Here is a 23,457-nt window from a genome sequence, read left to right as displayed (position 1 = left end):
GCACATAGAGGAAACCCCTCCACAAACTCCCAACTGGCTGACTACTCAGGCGTCTGGCTCAGTGATTGGCTGTGGTGGATAATGAACACAGTGAGTAAGGCTCAGGGTGATGCAAAAGGGTGAAACACAGAAACCATAGCAGTCCCCCTTCTTTCAGAAAAGCTCAATGCCAGATTTCCCAAAGCTTCGCACTCACCCCACCCACTTTCACTGAATGAATGTGGCTTGTTTAGACTGCATTATTTACTCACATCACATCACAAGTGATGTGTATTAAATCAGCAAACTAAGAGTTATTTCATTTGCTGTTATGAAAATGTTATTTTTGTAAATGATTAAATCACCTGGAGTGATGCAGAGAAACACAGACGTTTATTGTCTCAGTTTGTGTTTATATAAGAATCTCTCATGATTATTGTTTTGCCTTGTTACTGTTTGCCATTGATTTTAGTCATTATTTTTAATTATCAATTGTAACGACCTCAGACAGGAAGGAGGACTCAAACGCTTAACTTGAAGGAAATTTATTAAACAAAAAACGCTCTCAAGGAGGATGAAAAAGGGGAACAAAAAACGCTCACTTGGAGGACAGAATGAATCAAGGCTTCTCGGGCTGCAAGACGCTGACAGGACAAAACAAACTGACACAAGACAAGGGAGACAAGGACTATTTGAACATGAGGTAAGGGGACACAGGTGGAACCAATCAGGGGCGGGGTTGACAATCACAGCGGAGGGAAGGCACACAAAGGGAGGAAGTCAGGATCTGAAACAAGAGGGAAAAGGTGAGTACAAAATAAAACAGGAAGTGCATGACAGGACGGGACATGAGTGACTTGACTAAATTAAAACATAAAGGACCAACACATGACACAAGACAAGACATTAACAAATTTGACGAGACATAACAGTACCCCCCCTTCTAGGGCCGACTCCTGACGGCCCAGGACTCCCAGAGTGGGCATAAAAGTCCCTGACCATACCCTTGTCCACAACAAAACGTGAAGGGATCCATGAACGCTCCTCTGGACCATAACCTTCCCAGTCCACCAAAAACTGTTTCCCACGGCCACGGTTACGAACCGCCAGGAGCTTCTTAACAGTATACACAGGCCCGCCACCGACAATCCGGGGGGGCGGAGGGGGGGCGGCGGCAGGCACCAGAGCACTTTCCCTGACCGGCTTGATCTTGCTGACGTGGAATGTGGGGTGGACCCTCAAGGACCTGGGAAGGCGTAGACGCACAGACACAGGGTTAATGACTTTTGATATGGGAAATGGACCCACAAACCTGGGAGCCAACTTCCTGGAGTCGACATGAAGGGGCAAGTCCTTGGTGGCTAACCACACCCTCTGGCCAGCCCTGTAGGGAGGAGCTGGCTGTCTGTGTCTATCTGCAGCTGCCTTCATCCGAGCTGAGCTCCGGAGGAGGGCCCGCCGAGCACCGGCCCAAATCCGCTGACAGCGTCTGACCATGGCATGAGCGGAGGGGACCGTGACCTCCTTCTCATTGGCAGGGAACAGGGGAGGCTGGTAGCCGTTGACACACTGGAAAGGTGAGAGACCTGTGGCAGATGAGGGAAGGGTGTTGTGGGCATATTCCACCCAGACGAGGTGGTCGCTCCAGGTGGTTTGGTTTTGGGAGACAAGGCATCTTAGGCACGTCTCGAGCTCCTGGTTGAGGCGCTCAGTCTGCCCGTTCGACTGTGGGTGATACCCGGAGGACATGCTCACCGTGGCACCAAGGAGCCGGCAAAACTCCTTCCAGAAGCTGGAGATGAACTGCGGCCCTCTATCTGAAACAATATCACTGGGAAAACCATGGATCCTGAACACATTAATCATCATGACCTCTGCAGTCTCTTTGGCAGAGGGTAACTTGATAAGAGGGATGAAGTGCGCCATCTTGGAGAAGCGATCGACCACTGTCAGGATGGTCGTATTACCCTTCGACAGCGGCAGTCCTGTTACAAAATCCATGGAGATGTGGGACCATGGTCTTTGAGGGACTGGCAGCGGGTGCAGCAGGCCTATTTGGGCCCGAGGTGAGGCTTTATTTCGTGCGCACACGGGGCAGGCCGCCACATATTCTGAGACCTCCCTTTCCATGGTCGGCCACCAGAACCGCTGCTTGATTACATAGATGGTTCGCTTGACGCCTGGATGACATGTGAGCATGGACGTGTGAGCCCAGTGGATTACCTTGGAGCGTAATGACAGAGGGACAAACAAACGGTTTTGTGGACACTCACTTGGTGCTGGGCTCACATCATTAGCCTGCTTCACCTCTGATTCTATCTGCCATGACACCGCTCCAACCACACGGTTCAGTGGAAGGATTGTTTCGGGTTCTTTGGCAACAGGTTCAGGGTCATGAAGACGGGATAGAGCATCTGGTTTAGTATTTTGTGAGCCTGGGCGAAAAGACAGTGTGAAGTTGAACCTGTTAAAGAACAAGGTCCATCTAGCCTGACGTGAATTGAGCCTTTTAGCTTTCCTGATGTATTCAAGGTTCTTATGGTCGGTCCAGACTATAAAAGGTTGTTCTGCCCCCTCCAACCAGTGCCTCCACTCATCTAGAGCTGCCTTGACAGCCAACAGTTCCTTGTTTCCCACATCATAATTTTTTTCTGCAGGTGTCAACTTACGTGACAAATAGGCGCATGGATGCACCCTGTTGTCTTCGGCGGACCTCTGGGATAACACTGCCCCAATGCCCTGATTGGACGCATCAACCTCCACCATGAACTGCCGCTGGGGGTCCGGAACCGTGAGCACAGGAGCTGTGGTGAACCTTTCCTTGAGGCACCGAAAGGCTTTCTCGGCTTGGGGGGTCCACTGAAAAAGTATCTTGGAGGAGGTGAGTGCATGCAGTGGTGCAGCAACAGAGCTGAAGTTACGAATAAACTTTCTATAAAAATTGGCAAATCCCAGGAACTGTTGTACCTTTTTCCTGGTGTCCGGAGTTGGCCAATTAGCCACCGCACTGACCTTTGCTGGGTCCATCTGTACCTTGTTGGCCGTGATAATGTAGCCCAGGAAGCTGACAGTAGCTGCATGGAAGTCACACTTTTCACCTTTGACATAGAGCTGGTTCTCCAACAGCTTCTGAAGGACTTGACGAACATGAAGCACATGTGACTCCTTATCTGGTGAAAAAATTAGAATATCGTCGATGTACACAAACACAAAAATGTTCAAAAACTCTCTCAGAACATCATTCACAAATGCTTGGAAAACAGCTGGAGCATTGCATAGCCCAAAAGGCATGACCAGGTACTCGTAATGACCATTAGGAGTGTTAAAGCCCGTCTTCCATTCGTCTCCTTCTCTTATCCTGATGAGGTGATAAGCATTCCTGAGGTCTAACTTGGTGAAGACGGTGGCCTTTTGGAGCAATTCAAAAGCAGATGCAATTAACGGAAGCGGGTAACGGTTCTTTACGGTGATGTCATTAAGAGGGCTATAGTCAATGCATGGCCTGAGTGAACCGTCTTTCTTACCCACAAAAAAGAAACCTGCACCAGCTGGAGAGGAGGAGGGTCGGATTATTCCGGCCTTCAGTGAAGAGGTTAGGTATTCATCCATGGCCGCTCTTTCCGGCCCAGAGATGGAGTAGAGACGCCCCTTGGGGATGGGGGCACCAGGTAACAGGTCAACGGCACAGTCAAAAGGTCGATGAGGAGGGAGAGACATGGCCTTCCTCTTGTTAAACACATCTTTTAAGTCATGATAGCATGAAGGTACATTACATAAATCTGGACAGTCAGTGTCAATGCCCCTGCTGCGTTCACTTCCTGGGCTCTCAGGGATGTTGGTCTGCCTCACCTGAATAACTTTACATGAGTGTGCACAGTCTCCTCCCCACCCCTTGATTTCCCCTGAGCGCCAATCTATGTGAGGGTTATGTTTTTTAAGCCACGGAAACCCCAAAATCAGTGGATGCTGTGCCGAGTTAAACAAATGAAACTGCATAACCTCGGTGTGGTCGTCTTTGAAAGTCACCTGAACGGGTTCAGTACAATGAGTCACTCTAAACAGTCGACGACCATCCAAGGCACTGGCAGTTACCGGATGGGTCAGAGGAATAGTCTTAACCTGGTTCTGTCGAGCTAAGCTCCAGTCCATGAGACTTTCGTCTGCCCCAGAGTCAATTAAAACCCCATGAGTAACTGTATGGTTGTTGAGGGAGAATTCTACCTGTGTCAGTTGACGAGGAGGAAAGGCGGAGGTAAGCCTGCTCACCAGCGCCCTCCTCATGGCTGGTGAGCTCGACCTTTTCCCGGACAGGTGGCAAGTTGATGGCCTGGCTGGCCACAGTAGAAGCAGCATCCCTCTTGCAGACGACGCTGTCTCTCCTCTGCAGTGATTTTGGTTCCCCCCAGCTGCATAGGTTCCTGTGGCTCTTGGGGAGGCAGCATTCTCCCAACACCTCCTGGCATGGGAGACGAAGTGGCCCTTGAAGGTTGGAATCCCACAGAGTAACCTTCGTGACCTGCAGTCCGACGCCGCTCCCTCTCCCTTTCTCTGAGCCTGTTGTCCACCCGAATAGCCATGGCGATGGTGGCTTCCAGGTCCTGGGGGAGCTCTAAAGGTGCTAAATGATCTTTTATGGGCTCAGTAAGACCATTCATAAAAGCATCTATTAGTGCGGGTGTGTTCCACCCACTATCTGCGGCCACAGTGCGGAACTCAATGGCATAATCAACCACTTGGCGCTGGCGCTGTTTGAGCTGCATGAGGACCCGAGAAGCATCTCTGGCAGGTGAGGAGTGATCAAATATTTGACTTAAATTATCTTGGAAATCTGCGAGTGACTGACAGATATTAGAGTCTCTGGACCATTCGGCCGTGGCCCAAGCGGCGGCTCGGCCCGTTAAATGGGACACAATGAAGGCAACTTTAGCCTGGTCTGACTCAAAAGCTGCTGGTTTGAGCTTAAAGTGCAGGTCGCACTGGACTAGAAAGGTTCTACAGTCACCTGAGTTTCCAGAGAACTTCTCAGGGGGGGCCAACTGCAGGGATATGGGGGCAACTGGTCCAGTAGGTGCCGCAGCTGGATTCTCTGCCGGTGGTGTCGCCGGGGGGGCTGCGCCTAGGCGCAAAAGGACTTGGTGTAGTTGACCCGCCAGGTGGTTAACCTGGGAAGTGACTGAGGCTTGAAAATCCTCCTGACGCTTGGACAGTTCCTCCACACCCCGGCCGACGGTGCTTAGCTGCGTTGCATGCTGATGGATCTTTGTGACCTGTGCAGCCATGGAGGTTTGGAGATTCTTCAAGTCAGCTGAGTCCATTGTTGGTCAGTTTGTTCTGTAACGACCTCAGACAGGAAGGAGGACTCAAACGCTTAACTTGAAGGAAATTTATTAAACAAAAAACGCTCTCAAGGAGGATGAAAAAGGGGAACAAAAAACGCTCACTTGGAGGACAGAATGAATCAAGGCTTCTCGGGCTGCAAGACGCTGACGCTGACAGGACAAAACAAACTGACACAAGACAAGGGAGACAAGGACTATTTGAACATGAGGTAAGGGGACACAGGTGGAACCAATCAGGGGCGGGGTTGACAATCACAGCGGAGGGAAGGCACACAAAGGGAGGAAGTCAGGATCTGAAACAAGAGGGAAAAGGTGAGTACAAAATAAAACAGGAAGTGCATGACAGGACGGGACATGAGTGACTTGACTAAATTAAAACATAAAGGACCAACACATGACACAAGACAAGACATTAACAAATTTGACGAGACATAACATCAATAATTATTTTTACTAAGGTATATTTGTCACAAGAGTACAACTGGTGGAATCACATGTGACTCTGACATATTTTCAGTTCAATCCTTGATCAATGCAAGACTCCTGACTGTTATTTCTTTACTGCATTAGGAGCAGCAGTCCCTGCTCTCTTCCCTGCCGTCTCCTCTATCTTATCCAGCAACTCCGCAGTTCTCTTCACCTTGACTATGATATATCTTTTTGATTGGTGGGTTGGCAGTATCACAGAATCTGCAATGGCGATCTATGGCTTCTACTGTGACAAGCCTGTTCCTGCACAGGAAGAATCAGGCTTTGCATTAATTGGGATCAATCCGTGCCCACCACTTCTTTGCCTCCCCAAGTTTGATGGAGAGTGTTTGAGATCAATGCAATGGTGTCTTCTTTTACATACAGCAGCACTCACACCCACGTTTATACATAGCTGTGCCTCCAGCAGTCATTGCAGCTTTTGTTAGGTATTATACCTTGCTGATTACAATTGTGAATTCAATTCTGCTCGTTGGTTAACAGAAAACTAGAATATTGCATCATTGTTTTTAGCATGTGGCCATCTCTAGTGCCATCGGCAGGTCTACATTTTTCGCTTATAAAATGTCTCGACAACTAACTGATGGATCGCCATCATATTTGGTAGGGACATTGGTAGCACCCAGAAAATGAATCTGACCAAACAGGTTTTCTTCCATCTAGTGAACCACTGGATTAATCGGACATTCATGTCCCCCTATGGATCCATTGTAATCACTGTGCCCTGATTTCTCATCTAGTTCCATCATTAAATCAAATTTTAATTTTAATACTTTGTCCATTCATTCATTCATTCATTAGCTTTACTGCTTATCCTTTTATGAGGGAACTGTGGGGTGCTGGGTGAGAGGCAAGGTACTGGTCACCAGCCAGTCACAGGGCTAACACATGAAGACAGACACTCACATTCATACCTACAGGCAATTTAGAGTTGCCAGTTAACCTAACCTGTATGTTTTTGGTTGATAGGGGAAGCTGGAACATCTGGAGGAAACCGACGCAGGCCCAGGGAAACAGTAAGATAGTAAACATGGTAAACATAAGCAAGCACCAGTATGCCACTGGCATGGCAGTCTCGTCGTTTTGTTGAATGTTCAAATATCGAATTTGGGAAGTTCTGTCCATAGCTGTCTTTTCTCTCTGTTTGAATCATTTAGCTCACAGTGTGATCCCATTTAGATTTCTACATTGTGAGTGTGTGTCTCCCACTCTGATTGACATCAAAACAAGCAACAGACAGGATAAAGCAGTGCCATACTGCTATAGTTTACCGTGTGCTCTCCTCTAAACTTGGGTGTAGGACAGGGAATAGATTATAATGTGTGAAAAACAATGCAGACATTTGAGATGTTCCCTCTGTAGATCACAAGCTGGATTTGTCTTTTCTCTCCAATTAATTTGGAGGAGGTGATGAGAAGAGGCAAAAAATCAATATAATATATATATATATATAAAAATGAAATGAGATTCATGAGAGGGAAACTTAACTGGGATCTGTTCCCACGCCTTGATAACCAACCATACCCTTGAAATAAGGCAAGTTAGGACCGTTTTTGTTTAATCCATTTATTCACAGATTGGAAAACAACCCTAAAATAACACTTTTTTGATAATTTGGTCCCTCAAGGCTCAATAGAAAGCAAAGTTGTTTAGAAAGCTCGTCTTTTTTTCTTTTTTTTCTTGAGAAATTCTGCAATTTACTAACAAGCAAGGAATACAGAAATACTTCTACTCTCAAAGAGATAAATCTCACAAAATCTCATCAGTTACAGCATCGTAGCATGACTCTTAAAAGTGAATACGGTTACACTTCCTGTGACACCCAATATAAACATACATATAATGAATTATAATCTTCTTATAGCATTGTATAATTATACATATTAATAATAGTTTATAGCAATAATCATAACACATTAAAAAGCATGTTATAATGACTTATAAGATCAAGTATCAATGCTTAATAACTGCTGGTCACTTATGGACAAAATAATATATATAATGTATTATAATCACTTATCACTTACCAGGTCATTTTTGTTGAACAAACATTTACATAAAAGTAAAATGTACTGTGACAGGTAAAGTTGATATTGTTTTAGGTATTAATTATTAAAAATTGAGTCACTTGAGCCTGTAGTTTGGGGAAAATTACATTAGTGAAATTTCCATCATTCAGTTGTTCATCATCAAAAAGTTATGTAAAATTAGAAAACATAATCCATTGTCTGTTATGACCTATTAAACCAATACATTAATTTTACAACATTTTATGTTGTTCTTGCATAGATTTTATGATTTTATTAGACTGCATTTAAAGCAAACAATGACCACTTATTGTGACTTATAACCAGCTTGTAATGTATTATACCTGGTTACTTCACTTAAAGCACCCAGTGACCACTTAGAGTAACTTATTATAATGCATTAAATCATTGATTATAATACATTATACAATTATTATAATGTACTACAACAATGTGAATTTTTAATACATTATGATCCTTGCAAAAAATGTGTGACCAACAGTTATGAAGTATTATGATACCTTATATGTCATTATAAAATGCTTTATAATGTGTTGTGATTATTGTTACAAAGCATTATGAATATGTATGAGTGCTTATAACTAAATGTATACAGTGCTATAAGCAATTTATAACACATTATAAATATGTTTATAATGCATTATAGACATGGGCGTCATAGAAAATGTTACCTTTCCATAGAATACAAAATCTCTAGTCATACCAATAGTTGAGCTTCTGCCTTAAACAAATGAGCATTAACTATGGAATTGAAATTTTGTACCGTAAATCTGAGAAAATATGAATATTTGTACTAAAATGTTAACTCTCATGCAGACCTACACACAGCTATGCATCAATGCATTTGACAGGCTACCGGTTATTATACAAACACCAATAACCACAGTGTCCCCAGTTACACAGTATCTGTCTAAACCTAATAAAGGAAATCAATTTAGTCTAGCTCCTGTGACATTGTGCTTGTATACACAGAAAAGTTTTATTTTTGTACAAATTTATGGCCATTTTCTTTGAATTTTTGTGGTTATGGTACTGTCGTCATCTCGTATTGACTCAGCTCTGAGACATTTTGGCTTTTTTCTAGGGTAATGCAGCCGTCTTCCCCTTTCACCAGAACTGTCAAAATTTGCTGACTAATTATTAAGGATTACATCAAGGACGCGTCATTCATCATAACTGAGAGGGGGATTGCTGATATTTTATTTATTTTTTCCGCTGATTAGCGCTGTCATGAAAAGATTGTCATTTGATTGAACAGGGCACATTTTGTCTTCATGGTGACATAATGAGCTCTGAATGTTTGTATGTGTGTGTAGAGTCAAATATGAAAGACAGAGCAAAAAAATCACTATCCTCTCTATTCCTTATTTCAGCTCACCTCCTTTGATCTCCATCCATTGTTCTCCTAATGAGGATCGTAGCTTGTGCCTCAGATTCCACTTAGCCACATGAGAGGCTTGTGTCACACAGCAGAGAAAGATCTAATCTGGGCTGGAAAAGGAGCATCATCATCATCACCCAAACAAAGAGAGGAGGATAATGGTTTTTTTCTCTGATTTTGTATTTGCTTCTTTCAATTTGCTGCAATGTAACAGCCTCAAAGAAAGAGGCAAGGGAGACAGCGGATGAAAGGAGGACTTCCCCTCTCTAGTTATGATTAATATTCAGCACCATCTTCTGCAGTGGCTCCCCTCACTACACGTGGGAGAGATGGAGAGCCCGGCAGCCCCTCTGAGAACGACACTTTATCAGCAGAACTGGGTTACAATCAACCTGCTGCTACTGCTGAGGATGTAAAAGCAGAGGTCTAAGAGCAAAAATGGATTTTCTCCATAATTCTTCAACAGGCTGGCCATTACTTGCATTCTTTGCCCACAGGACAAAATCTGCAGATGTTGTTTATTTTGAATGGCAGCACTGGTTTGTTTTAATCACACAGGGGACAAGTGGATTTAACTACAAATAACATCTTTGTTCAGTGTGGTTTCATAAGCTAGCAGGAAGCGAAGTCCTCAGCCCCCAAGGGAAGCATCTATTGCACTGTCAACTTTCTCAGGAGACGAAGAGGAAGAAGAGGGAAAAACAAGAATTGTCAGATTCGGACAAATAAAGTCTTTTCTGCTGAGCCCCATGCATAAGAAAGCATGCCTGTCTTATAAATTAAATAAACACTAAATGTCTGTGAGGGCAGCCATCCTGTCTAACGGCTTTCATGTAACTGCCCACCTCATGGCTTGTGCACAAAACTCAAACTGAGTTTGTTCTCCATGTCAGGACAGAGGTCATGTCAGTGATGCGCAGATTACATTCATAGCTTGTGTAGTTGTAAATTACTTTCATATCTGTGACTGAGAAAGAGTCTGTTTGGTGCAGAACCTGTCCTTTTAGTTGTTTCAAACCTGCCACAATGTCACTTTTCATTGTCATTTAAGCAATGTAGACATACAAAAATATATTACAACTCATGAATAAAAAACAAAATAATAAACAAACACATACAGTAACTGACAAGCATTTGACCAGTCAGACATTTCTCTGTGATATTCATGTCCATCTATTTAAACTAGTGGTTTCCAACCATTCTGGCTTAAAATGAAGCAATGTCTACTTGCAATCCCTGCAGGGATTGCATTCTCCAACATAGCTAGGGAGTTACATTATTTCATATTCATTAATCATCTGGCGACCCACCTGACAAATTGGGAACCACTGATCTAAACAACCAGTCTGAATAACTCTTCTGAAATAGGCCTACAGAAAGATAGCTTTCATAGATTAAGTATGGTATTCTATCTGTTAACCCACGAATAGTTATAAAAGTACCTATTTTCCCATAATACATTATCCTAGGCCTGGTAGGAACATGTAACTGTTGTCCAGATCTGTAGCAGCCCACTTGTCTAATAGCACCTGGTTTCACAGTGGATCAACAAGTGTAGCGACTAAACTGGCTGTTAGCTTCAATGTTTCTTACTGGAGAGCAAACACTGAACTGACAGACACACCAAAATAGACAACAAATAGACTACAGGCACATAAAAACAAATAAATGTGAAAAAACATTATTAAAACCTCATGACTTTAGACTGTGATATGTTAGCTGTGTCCAAAATTATTTTGTATTGTATCTTTCTTCATCAATGCAAAAATTGGCAAGATTGACCAGCTTTATAATGCCAACAAGCACAAGGAGAGACTGGTCGCATTGCCACTGAATTAACTATGTTTAACTTGGAATAATTGTTTAACTAGGAACTGATTTAAAGCATACTCCCCGGTCTTTTTTATGGGTCTGGATCATACCATTCAAGATGTATACAGAGACACATTCAAACTGAGGCAAGGCAAACCAAACAGAAAGAAAAGTGTGTATCAGCAGGAGTGAAGGTGACGAACAGGACGACTGGAGCCCTGCTACACTGGGCTGTGGTCTGGAGAAGCGTGTGTGGCCGTCACCGACACACACTCAGTTGCTGTATCCTTGGTCCTGCGGAGGCCCATGTACAGCCTGTCTTCCAGGTTAGCAGTCAGTTTGTCTGTGAGCTCTGCTGTGATGGTTTGCGGGCCATAGCCTGATGAGTCGGGCAGCTGAGGAGGGGGTGAGCGCACATCCAGGGGCTCGGGTGGGAGTCCAGACTGTTTGCTGTCCTCCTGAGGGAAGGGATGCTCAACCAGAGGTGGGGAAGAAGATGAGGCGCGGTCCTCAGTGTCTCTGGCAGTGACACCCTGCTCTCTCTCCTTACCTCCATCCTTGGTAGTTGTAGGCTCTACCTTCGGAGTTTCAGGAGCGCTGGCGTCACTGGTCTCCTCATCAGGTGCGCTAACAATGCGGGGGAGCGTGCTGTGGTAGCTTGTGTCCAGTGGGTAGTTTACACTGTCACCCCTCCGTAGCGGGGTTCGTTGTCGCTCAAAAGAGGACTGAAAGTGTCTGACACCAGGGTCGCTCCACTGCTTGTGCCGCTGCCACTGCTTGCGAAGGTGGATTCGGGACCGGTGCTTCCTCAGCGGCGACTCCTGTTGATCAAATTGAGGGTCGTGGCGGAGGAATTCGTGGAAGAGTGCGTCTGTCTTCTCATCTATGCTATAGTCTCTCCGGTGCAGGCTAGGAGGTTGAGGTGAGGGCTGTGCAGCCTCTCGAGGTGTGAGCATCTGACCGTATGGGAACCAGCTCAGTGAATCAGCACCAGTTTCTATGGAAACTCCTCCACTGGCGCCCAATAGCAGCTCATCTTCCGGCCCCTCCTCAAAGAGATGAGACTCAAAGCTCTCCCCGATAGTGCCAGTTCGCCCTGCGTTGGTGAAGTGGTGCCTTTTCTCGTGGGCTGTTCTGTCCTTTGGGCTGCCACTGGGGCTGCTGCTCCCAAACAGCCGCAAGTCTTCTGGACCACGAGATGGAGCCTCTATCGATGCATAGCCGCTGTCCATCTGCAGCAATTTACGAGACCCTGTTTCTCCCTCACTGCCCCCTCGCTCTGATTCTGTGGTTTCCTGTTTCCTCTTTTTTGCCGCCTTCACCCCCAACTTTTCATCCACGTACACCAAAAAATCCTTCTCATCCTCTCCACCCTCTGTCTCATCCCCTAAATCCTGGGATGGGTAGCTAGGGAGCCCTCCTCTGTCCGCCTCTGTGCGTCCGCCCAGCGAACACACACTCTCAGCATCGCTGCAGACAGAGTTCCTGTCATTGTTGCTGCTCTGGTCAGAGGCAGCGGACTGTTCCAGTGTTGCACGTAACATCCAGATGTCTCTGTAAAGTGACTGGGGGTCCTGGGGATCTAGGGGGTCCAAGGGGTCAACACATTCCCTCTTTGCCAGGGACAGTGCTTCATCTTGGGGATCAGGGGATAGGCCAATCACCCCTGGTCCACTATAGCTGCAGCTGGGCTCCACCAACACCTCTACCTCTACCCTATAGTGTGCACACAAGGAAGGAGAAAGAAGATAAAATGAAAGAAATAAGGAAAGAGGGAAGGGGAGAGACACAGAAGCATACAAAACAAGTGTCAATGTCAGAGCATTGCCCTAAGTATCACATTCATCTGAGACACAGCTCTGTTCACAGTGCACAGAATGATTGTCATGACTTGCAATGGCTGCTGTGGCATGTCCTTACACTGAAGTCAGCTGAATAGTGATGCCATGTGTGCTCAGAAAATTATCAGAAAAGTGTTCTTCTTTAAACAGCAAATTTAAAGAATGCAGAATGTATGGAGCATAACATGACTTGGAAATGACCATGAGGATCATTACATTTCTCGGGTCACGGCAGCTTTCAGGAAATTGATATTAATTTCAACAACAAACATTTGCAAACATACACAGGAAATGCTGATTTAGTTTAATATTCAGTGAAGGAAAATAAATGCTTATATAAGAAAGAACTTAGGCAGATTGGTTATTTTTGTTGCATAGCATAATATTCCGCTATAGTCGCTGTCTTAAAGCAACAAAATCATGGTGACTGTTGCACTGTGGTGAACTTCATGACATTGTCAGATCATGTCAGCGATGGAATGGTTTCCTATGCCAAATATAAACCCTGTGTCCCAATTCTCCACTCCACTCTCAAAAAAAAAAGTGCACTCTGGGAATCCCCTGCATCTGGCTTAAAGTCATGAAATTGGTTTTGAAAAGCATCTTGTTTACAGTGATCTTGTTAAATAAGGATCAGACTGTGGTTAAACTATAGTAAGTGCAAGTAAATGCAAGAAAATTATTTTCTATACTTTTCAGTGACTTACAATTAAATTTTCTTCACAAAGTCAGTTTTTATTTGTAGCAGTGTATCACTGTATCACTGTCCATCTGGCATGTTTTTTAGCAATAGTGTTTCAGTCAGGTTATTAAAGTACACTTTTATGTTAAGTCAAAGTGATCGAGAATTGGCACTTAGAGCTTTACCCTTCTAAATACATACGTACATACATACATACATACATACATACATACATACATACATACATGCATATATATGTATATATATATATATATATATACATACACACATATATACATATATATATACACACACACATATATATATATATATATCATTCTAGTTTTCTAGCTACAGGAAAGAAATGAATGCAAGGCAGCAAAGCAGTGGACAGGATGAATGGCAAGGGAATTAAAGATACCTGCCGAGGGAGGGGGGTGGTGTGGATGGAGGTGAGAGGAGGCGTGTAGTGGGCTGGCTGGGACAGTAGGTGATGTCCTGGGTGCGGGCAATGTACTGGATGAGGTCTATGTGGTGTGCGTCGTTGTCATCCTGGTCCATGCTCTCGCTGGCAGCTCGCTGGCGCTGGAACTGTCTCCTCTTTGGGGAACCTGGCCCATGGCGGACGTGGGGAGAGAGTTATACCAGTTAGTTATACCAGTTGGGTAACAGCAGGCAGCAGTGAAGTGACACTTAATTCTGGGAAAAGCTTCCATCAACTGTTGAGGTTTCTGAGGGGGATTTGGGGATCTTTTTCGGTCTCTTATGAGAGGAGAAGTGAGCCTGGGCTAGCGAATGGAGAAGTGTGTATATACAGGATGAAGGGGATCGGCAGGGAGGATTCACTCAGGGAATCAAATTGACTTGGAACGATCAAACTTTGCGTCACTGGGCCATCTGTTTCGTGTGTGTGTATCAGTCAAGAGGCATCTCACAGTTGGTTGCTGGAGCCCCCTGCTTAACTATTGTCTGTTTACCATGAGAGAAGGTTGCTAAAAATACTATACATATAAATACATAGAAACAGTACACAACAGTTAAGCTTTATTTTCCCACTTACGATTATTACAAAGAACCACAAAGAACAAATCACTTCCCTGCTGCACTGGCACAGATAGTCTCTAAAAATAATTTACCAGAAACACACCTCACTCTATCAAGTATCCATTACCTCTGGTGTCCAGACTTGAGGCTCTCTGGCTGCTGTCCAGCTTCCATTTCTTGATCTTGAAGTAGGGACTGGCCCCCTCCAGACTAGCATGGCGCCGCAGTTTAGTGAAGAACTGCAGCACAGGCCTCTGGCTTCCTGCACTGCTGCCGGCAGGAGAGGCTCCGGTCCCCACTGCGGCCCCTCCTCCGACACTGATGCTGCTGCCTCTGCCCCTAGGCCCCGCTACCATCATCTCAATCTGAGCAAAGAGAGAGAAATGGTGTCGGAAAGAAAACCTGCCATGACTAGTGGTCTGTGTTTAATCTCCACTGACAAGGACATTCCACACAGGCTTCCTTGTTTACCCATCAACCATCATTCTTGTTGTTTATCCCTCGGGCTCTATGACCCTTTAATGTCCTTATGGATGACTCACAAGTTGACTGATTTGTTGAATAACTGGTTGGTTCACTGGTTGAGTGAAGAACTTAATGTTTGCCCACACTGTCTGACCCATGCACACTCTGTACTTGTGATGTATTTTCCTCCATATTTTTCAGCAAGGAAATCAGTGTGACATGCCAAATATATGAATTTCTTCATCATAATTGGGAGCATGACTTATCACCTGATGTGAAATTGCGTATACAGTAGTTGGAGGTTACTTACAGAGCTGGAGATGGGTTCTTTAGTGCTGAGAGCTATAGTGTTCTCACTGAAGCTGGTGTCCACCACAGTTGAGTTGAGAGCATCTCCAGGGAGGGCACAGCTGGGATTGACGCTCAGGCTGGTCAGTGCCGTTTGTGGTAGTGGGCACAGCATTGGCTAAAGGGAAACATACATACACACACTAAGTGTTTTCTGCAAAGCCTTGTTCATTAACCCAGTTATCACATAGCCACAGTCTACTGTCAGCAAATAAGTAGCTCCGTTTCTAAAGTTTGTTGTCATGTTAAGGAAAATAAACATGGATGAATATCAAGCCCAGTTTCCCTACCAGACAATCAGCCCAGCAACAGTGATTGAACAGTTTTAACTAAAAGGGAAATCAATGTGCATGGCCTCTTGAAATGAGCCAGCACAGAGATCGCTGATCCCTGTGTTTGGCTACATTGGGGTGATACATTTTCTTGCCCTGACCCGACTGATTGATGTTCTAATTGACCCTGGTCAAGATTAATGATGCATCAGGACTAATAGCAGGTCAAGGCTGTCACCTGGAAGATGGAAAGTGCTGACTTAGCGACGGGGCGCGTTGTCATGGTGATGGTGTTCTCAGCCGATTCGCACTCGTGGATAGTGACTATCTTTAGGGCCGGAGGAGGGATGTGGAGGTGCGTGAGCCGGGCGTTCTTTAGGTGGTGGAAGTCGCCCTCGGTCAGAGTGTACCTGAGGGTGGAAAACACAGAAAGAGAAATTTAAATACCTCATGGAAACCTGCTGCACACACATCTCACTGTGTGTAGCTGCTTAGCTGTAAGAGGAATTCAGTCAAATCTGTGCAAGATGAGATGCAAGTTTCATACAGTCTTGATAAGTCAGAATTCATACACAGCCAAAAATATCTGACTTCAAACCCATCACAGCTACATTAAGCCCTACAGAATAATTCCTTCTAAAGAATTTACATATCAGGCTCAGGGCTTTAAAGAGAAAAGTAGGGCACTGAAATAATGCAGAAGGGTGAGAGTTATTTGTGCCCACAGCACGCATAATGCATTCTGAATTAATTCACTTAACCTTAAACTTACACAGCAGTGAGGTAGACACAGTGAAATGTATACATCCTTTGATCTCAGAAAGCGGCAAAGCCAAGGCCCAAGGAAACTAATGAGAGCTGAAACCGCATAAAAAAGCAATTGTGAATGTGGGCTTTCATGTATGATTGTGTGATCGTGCTTTCTGACCTGCGGCCCTTCTCCTGGGTCTTCTTGCCGTGATCGAAGAGCGCAGCCTCATTGAAGGAGACACGGCGGCCCGTAGTGCCCGTGGAGAGGAAGCGCTCTGTCTCTTGGCCGTGAGAGCTGGCCATTGACAGGCAGTCTGACTCATCCACCCTGATGGTGATTTCTAACCACGGTTACGAAGGGAGAAGAGTCCGAAGAGACAGACAAATAAGTAGTTAGATAGATGGATGAAGAAGGGGGCGTTGGCAAAGAAAAAGACAGAACAGTTAGAGTACTTTTTCACATTTTGTATGTGCAGGTTGGTCCAAGTAATAGCTGATGTTTAATCTAATGTATCCTTGGATCGCTTTATTTTAAGAAAAAGTCAACTATATAAGTGAAGCATCTGATGTTCAGACCCCTTTGTGGAGGATGAGTATGGTAATATGGCAAACTGCTGACTGGAAAAAAACAACTTTCGAAAGCAGTTTGGTGCCCAAACTGATGCTGCCTTTCAATAAATCATTTTCATTGGAGACAGAGTGCATTCAGTGGTCCCAAAATGTCAAAATGTGTTCCAGGAATGGCACGGCTACTTAAACTAATTGGGTCAAGATCACAACATTTTAATGGAATAGATTACACATTTGTGCTGACACGATAAAAATATCTCTGCTTCTAGCATCCCTCCATCACCATCAATCCAATCCCAGCCTTGCTGGCTCCACCACTACCACCCTCAGTTAATCGCCTCTTTATCTGTTCCCCCATCCCTCGCTCCCTGCATCCATCCCTTGTCTGTTTTTTCTCTTACCATGGCTGGGCTGTGACTCCTCCACATAGGTGGTGTTGGTTTTCTTGGGGTCATCGCTGGCCCTGGGGCACACAGAAACATTCAGATCAATTATGTGACAAGATTCCCCCTGAAGTCTGTCTTTCATCTATCAGTCCCTGCTGATGCACAGTACAAGGTTTATGGATCAGTGTTACTATTGAACTTTCTGTTCAGAGTATTATAATGCACCTGGACCTTTTCTGTTCAGGTCAACAGTTTAAAAATCCAGCTATAAGACAATAAAGGGCAAGGCTATGGGACTGAATGTTCAGTATGCTGTTTGTCTAAATGGCTGCCTGCCTGGCTGTATAATCAATGAGGGCCTTAATCATTGCCAGTAACTTGATAACCTTCAGGGCCAGGGGACCTCTTGAACTGATGAAGCACGGTGCTTTATTGGGTTGTGTGTTTCCACTCATCTTTAAGGTCACAGAAGGAATACATGTTTCATTGTTGTTGGGATGGAGTGTATATACATGTTCAGATAACTTCAATAGCTGTTGTTCCTCCATACGAGCTTCTTAAATCCCATGCCCAGAATTGACTTTATGAGGTCCTTTCCAGTCAATTCTCTCCATCTGATATTTTTGTGCAGAGATATGAGTTGCATGTATGTGCTTGTGTGTGTGTGTGGGTGTGAAGCGACTTGAGGGACTGTTCCGTCCACCCAGATCTGTGCTTCTTCTTGTCTTTCATTTCCTTTGTGGCTCCCACATCTCTATGTGTGAGTTTGCATTATGTGTGCGTGTGTGTGTGAGTGTGTATTCTTCTTGTACACACAGGGCTGAGTTGAGACACGAGATTAATCACAGCCGATGGCTGCTATGAAATCTCATTACACTCATCATTTGTACCAGTCTGGCCGATTCTCCTCTGCTCTCCCTCAGCAAACCTCGCCTTTTCACCGCTCAGCCTCTGTGCTCTGTGTTTATCTACCTCTAGCTGGTATGCTCTTGTATATTCAAGTTTACGTGATGAATGCGTGCTGCTATGGAGAGGGACAAAGCGTCTTCATGGTAGCCATGTTACTGCTGAATGAACACAGATGAATCAGAAATAAATGAGCATAAATATTGAATGTGCTTCCACCAAGGTGTTTTCATAACAGCCCCACAGGGGGTCTTGACAATCAAACAGCAGACTTGTATAATGAGTGAAAGTGCTGTGTTGTCCTGCTTTAACACGCTTACATGAGTATCTATAGGCTTACATCATTTTTTCCTACCAGCTGTAATATGGCTCCCCTCCATTGTAAAGATGCTTTAATCTGCTTAATGGATCGCTGCATTGTCTGTTAATGGAATCATGCTGAAGATGGTTCTGGGGTTCACAAGGCAGAGAAAACTGGACAATTCTATAGGAGGTAGTTAGCTTAATTTGCAATTGCAATGAGCCTCATCTATTATGTAAGTATACTTGTTCAATTTAAGTACTGCTTCGTCTCCGAATAGCAGTTGCATGCGAACCCAGGAGGAACATTCTCTGTCAACAAACTGTGTGCTTGTCTGTGTACACAAACAAGCATGTACTGTCATGCAACACCTGTGCACCTGTTTCTGCTACCTTTTGTGAATCAAAGAATCTTTAGTTTTTGTTGAAATTGCATGAGGGTGGTGCTGATTCAAGTTTTTGTGAATTTTCAGGGATGTAGAGTTTGGTGTTATTATTAGACTGCACCTGGGGGGTTCAATAACATGACACCACGTAATAATATGTTATTATTGGAAAAATAAAACAAAACAACACGACAATCTGTCACCTCAAAATTACCATAGAGTTGACCGAACATCTTTGTGTCTCAGTGTCAACAAAAACTGAACATTACAGCCTTATAGTTATTGCAGGTATCTTATTATTGCTGCTTTTATTAATATGTTACATCAGTTCTTATTGTTGAATCCTTATAGTGGCTTGGAGCTTATGTAAGTGCTGCAGTCTTTATAAGTCACATTGAATAAAGGTGTCAGGTGAACTGGTACAAAGATAAATGTATTCATAATTTTTCTATCGCACCTGGTGCAGCATTGCCCTCTTCGACAGCAGCGACGGCAGCTGATGAGGAGGACAGAGATGAAGATCAGTGTTCCTACCAGGAAGATGGAGAGGATCACCAGGAGGAGCACATAGCCATCTTGCTCCTCCTCGCTGTCGAGTGGGATCTCCTGAGATACAAAGGAAAAGGGGCAACTATAGAGAGACAGATAGATATACTGATAGACAGGTGGATAGATAGATGTGCTAAGTTTGGATCTCAAGTGTGATGGTTAAGAGAGAGAAAGTACACAAGTAAAAGCAAAAAGCTTTCCACATCGACATCAAAGAAGTGGAACTACTCTGCTTCTCTCTGAGTTGAGGGATAACTGAGGGGAAAACACTTGTACTCAAAACTTCTTTCTTTCTTCCTTACTTTCTTTCTTCTAAAAACATGTGAAATTACATGTCTGAGACATCTAGGCCTGGATTTACTACCTTACTGTGTAGCTGTTTTTCCTTCACAGCAACACCACACAGCTTAAAAGATTGATCTAGCCCCACTGGTTGGTTGGCCTGCATAAAGTGAATCTATAAATGCAACAGTGCAATTAATCAATAAATGCCAGGACTATTAACCTGTCTACAGCTATGGGAAAGCTCTCTCACAAGGAGGACTGAAGAGTGAATTAGCCACACAAGGGGCACTGAAAGAGAGTCTTTGGTACCTTCTGTCAGTTGACTTAGACAATATCATTTAGTTAGTTTTACCTGGATAGACATATTTCACTATAGGACGACAAGACATCTTGAAATTTCTGCCTCATCAGTGGAAAAATGTTATTAAATCCACATAAGCGTACACAATAAGTATGGGCAGCTATTGCTGACAACAAAAAAACATCTTCCTGCATATGTTTGACCCACTATCTCACTAAGTACATATTTTTGAAAATGTGATTAATTATGAAAATGTCAACATGAAGGTATAATTAATTAATTAATTAATTGGTACAGATAGCACTTCAGTGTTGGCAGCTGCGTATTAAGAATCAAAAACATTTTAATTTGCGTAATCAAAGTTGATTTATTGGGGAAAAAATTATTAAAAATCAAGACAATGTGAATTAGAACTGTTTTTGGGTTGTTTTTTTTAATCAGCCGTACTCCAGCCATAACATTTAAGATCAAATCTGATCATTGTTTTCTGTGCCTGTTACACTTTCCTAAAGCCCAAATTGAAGTCTTCCAAATGTTTGTTCTTTCCGACTAAAAAGCTTTAATCCAAAGATATTCCGATTACTATCACATTCGGAAAAAAAAAACCCAATAATAAATCCATTAACAAAATATTTCCCACCTAATTTTCTGCAGATTAATTCATTAATAAACTGATTGTGCTTGCAGTTCATCACATCAACTTAAAAATTGTATTTAATTGTATTAAATGTTATAAGTTTCTGCACTTTATATTCATGTAAAAAAATGTTTTTTGTTCTACAAAACTGGGGCTTGTTTAAATAACATGATGGCTGAATAAAAGAAAACAGCTACAGATGTCCTGCTTTCACAGACTATAAGGGTGACATGACAACCAAGGTTATGTAAAGATAACAAAGTCTCGATGGACAGTGTTGGGGGAGAACGATCAGCAAGTGTTAATGAGTGCCAGACTCTGACGTCACATTGTAATTTCTCCGGGAGGGGAAATTAAAGCTGAGATTAGATCACAGATTTAATTATTTCGGGTCCAGGTCAGGATGTTCTCTATTAGCCAGTCAATCGGCCAGAGGAGAATATGAGGGAAGAGCATGGTTGTGTTGGTGAGCAGGGCACGACGTGCATGCACACACACACACACACACTCACAGGAAGTCTGAGAATAAGTCAGTGGTGAAAGGCAGACTTACTGTGGAGTTTTTTGGTAGGATGTTCCAGACGGTAGACTCATTGCTCATGGTCCAGGCCAACTATTGAGTCCCCCTGAGAGATAACACATGCACACACACACAAACACGGAGAGAAAATGACTATTACTGGAGCTGATCACAAAGTCAGCCATCAACTGCTGCGTTTGTATCTGCGTTAACAAATCCACACATTTGCATGCTGTATATGTAAACACAGAAGAAAACTTCTCTTGAATACATCAGAAAAAGACTGGTGGTGCAATCCAGTTTCACTGACTGATGTCTAATAACAGAGCAAATTAACTTTTATGTGAAGCTGTAAAATATGGTAGAAAATACCAATCGCAGCAAAAAAACCTTGCAGCATCTCTAACAGACTGCAAGACCAGGCACAGACCAAGTGTTTACGGCATGGGCTTGTACGCATACGTTAAATCCCACGGAAGATGCAAATCGTAGCATCTCTGCTGTAAATCATCACTCATAATTCTATATGGGCCGAAGACTCTCCATCTACCCCATTCCCCCCCCCCTCTCTCTCACACACACACACACACACACACACACACACACACACACACACACACACACACACACACACACACACACACACACACACACAGTAGAGAAAAACAGCAGCTCTTACTAAAACATTGGCTCCAGCAGCTGAGTTTCACTACTGCTGCTACTGCTGCTATGCGATCGCTCTTACAGATCATAGCCATTAAAACTGCTATGCTGCACCAAACGCCCACACACACACACACACACACACACACACCCACACACCCACACACACTGGATAGATCTACTCACCCAGCAGGAGAGAAGCAGCATGCCAGCAGCACTCAGCACTCCTTGCTCGCCTGCCAGTCACTGCAGCACTCAACTTCAGCACCACAACCTGTAAGCTACTGCCGAGCTCTTTGCTGCCTGCCTCTCTAATTCCCTGTATCTACCGTCCAAGCAAGAAAACTGTTACGGGAAACACATCAGGCTGTGATCAGATTGCCTCCCTTGCAGTAGCTACTGGTTCCACATCCTGCTTTCTACCAGCGAAGAGTCTTACCCTGATGGAGGGCAGTGCGCAGCAGCTCTGGATGTGTGTGTCAGGCTGTGGCTCGAGAGTCTCCTCTTCAGCTCCCTTGGTGCATCCTCAGCCACCTCAGCTCACCCAGCCGACTGAGCCTGAGCAGCAGTGTTCCCCTCAGGGCTGGCCCACTGGCCTTGGAGCAACAGGGCGGAAATGCTGCATGGCTGATAAAAAAAGAAAAGAAAAAAACAAACAAACAAATAGCAGAATGATTGGTTAATTATCCAGTTGTTAGTGTTGATTAGTTTTACTTTCATATGTACCTGCATTCAACACACCAGAGATCTGGGTGTTTCAATAGTGGTGATCATCACAAAACATTTCAAATTGACATGAGATATACCAAACATCAGATCATGTTCTTTGCTTCTTTCAACAGTGAGAAAGCTAGAGCTGCTCCCAACATGTTTACTGGATCCAATAAAACACTTGATGACAGGTAGTGTAATTACACTGACTGTCTTTACTCTGCTCTGTTAGGCAACAGAAGGATATGAGGAAACATTAGTAATACCATATTTATAAATCAATTTAGCACTTTAATGAGAATGTCTCACTTCCGTCGTGTTGCAGGCTGCTTTATTATGAGTGACTATCTATGAGTGACTGAGCAGATGGTAAGACATGGGTGTCCCAGCAATGGCATATCCCATCATGCTTAACACAATTTCGATCCAACAGCAGCGGCATTATAGTGGCTAGACGCGTTTTGTTCCAAGAAGCCTTTATATGTCGCACCATATAGACCTTCCCTGGAACAAAACTAAACGAATGGTTCATTTTGAATCTTGTAATAATATGTTTAGGAAATGGCTGCGCAAAGTAGCCTAAAAGCATCCTTATTTATTATGGCTCGCTACTGCAACATTTTTCCCGGAACAGACAATAATGAGCATCGGCTCTGGAAGTGGCAGCTGTTTCCTTAGCTGATAAAATCACTTGCAAGAATGCCAAAATCCCATCATATGAGGCGATGAAATAAAGCCGGGAGTACACTTTAAAAAACACGAAAACCGGCTGAACTCCGCTGGGAGCAGCGAA

The 23,457-nt window shown here is 44.0% G+C and overlaps 1 protein-coding gene across 1 annotated transcript; it reads right to left on the bottom strand.

The window, feature by feature from the left end:
* Nucleotides 1-11,269: 11,269 nt before the first annotated feature.
* On the bottom strand, nucleotides 11,270-21,371 carry cbarpb (CACN subunit beta associated regulatory protein b). The gene is made up of 9 exons (XM_062424682.1): nucleotides 21,324-21,371; nucleotides 19,456-19,604; nucleotides 17,422-17,483; nucleotides 16,629-16,791; nucleotides 15,939-16,110; nucleotides 15,391-15,546; nucleotides 14,743-14,980; nucleotides 13,993-14,182; nucleotides 11,270-12,764 (listed from the first exon to the last, which is right to left on the bottom strand). The coding sequence occupies exons 1-9, from the start codon at nucleotides 21,369-21,371 to the stop codon at nucleotides 11,270-11,272; spliced, it is 2,673 nt and encodes an 890-aa protein (XP_062280666.1).
* Between the last annotated feature and the right edge of the window lie 2,086 nt (nucleotides 21,372-23,457).

The sequence above is a fragment of the Scomber scombrus genome, chromosome 8 (genome assembly GCF_963691925.1).
Source record: "Scomber scombrus chromosome 8, fScoSco1.1, whole genome shotgun sequence".
Taxonomy (NCBI): Eukaryota; Metazoa; Chordata; class Actinopteri; order Scombriformes; family Scombridae; genus Scomber; species Scomber scombrus.
This window is presented reverse-complemented; position numbering and strand designations above follow the sequence as displayed.

Coding starts and splice junctions, on each gene's coding strand:
- cbarpb (XM_062424682.1), bottom strand. CDS start 21,371: ATGAGCAATGAGTCTACCGTCTGGAACATCCTACCAAAAAACTCCACA. Junction 17,484..19,455: donor AGAGGGCAATGCTGCACCAG/GTGCGATAGAAA, acceptor TGTGTGCCCCAG/GGCCAGCGATGACCCCAAGA. Junction 15,547..15,938: donor CAGCACTTTCCATCTTCCAG/GTGACAGCCTTG, acceptor GTTTCCCTTTAG/CCAATGCTGTGCCCACTACC.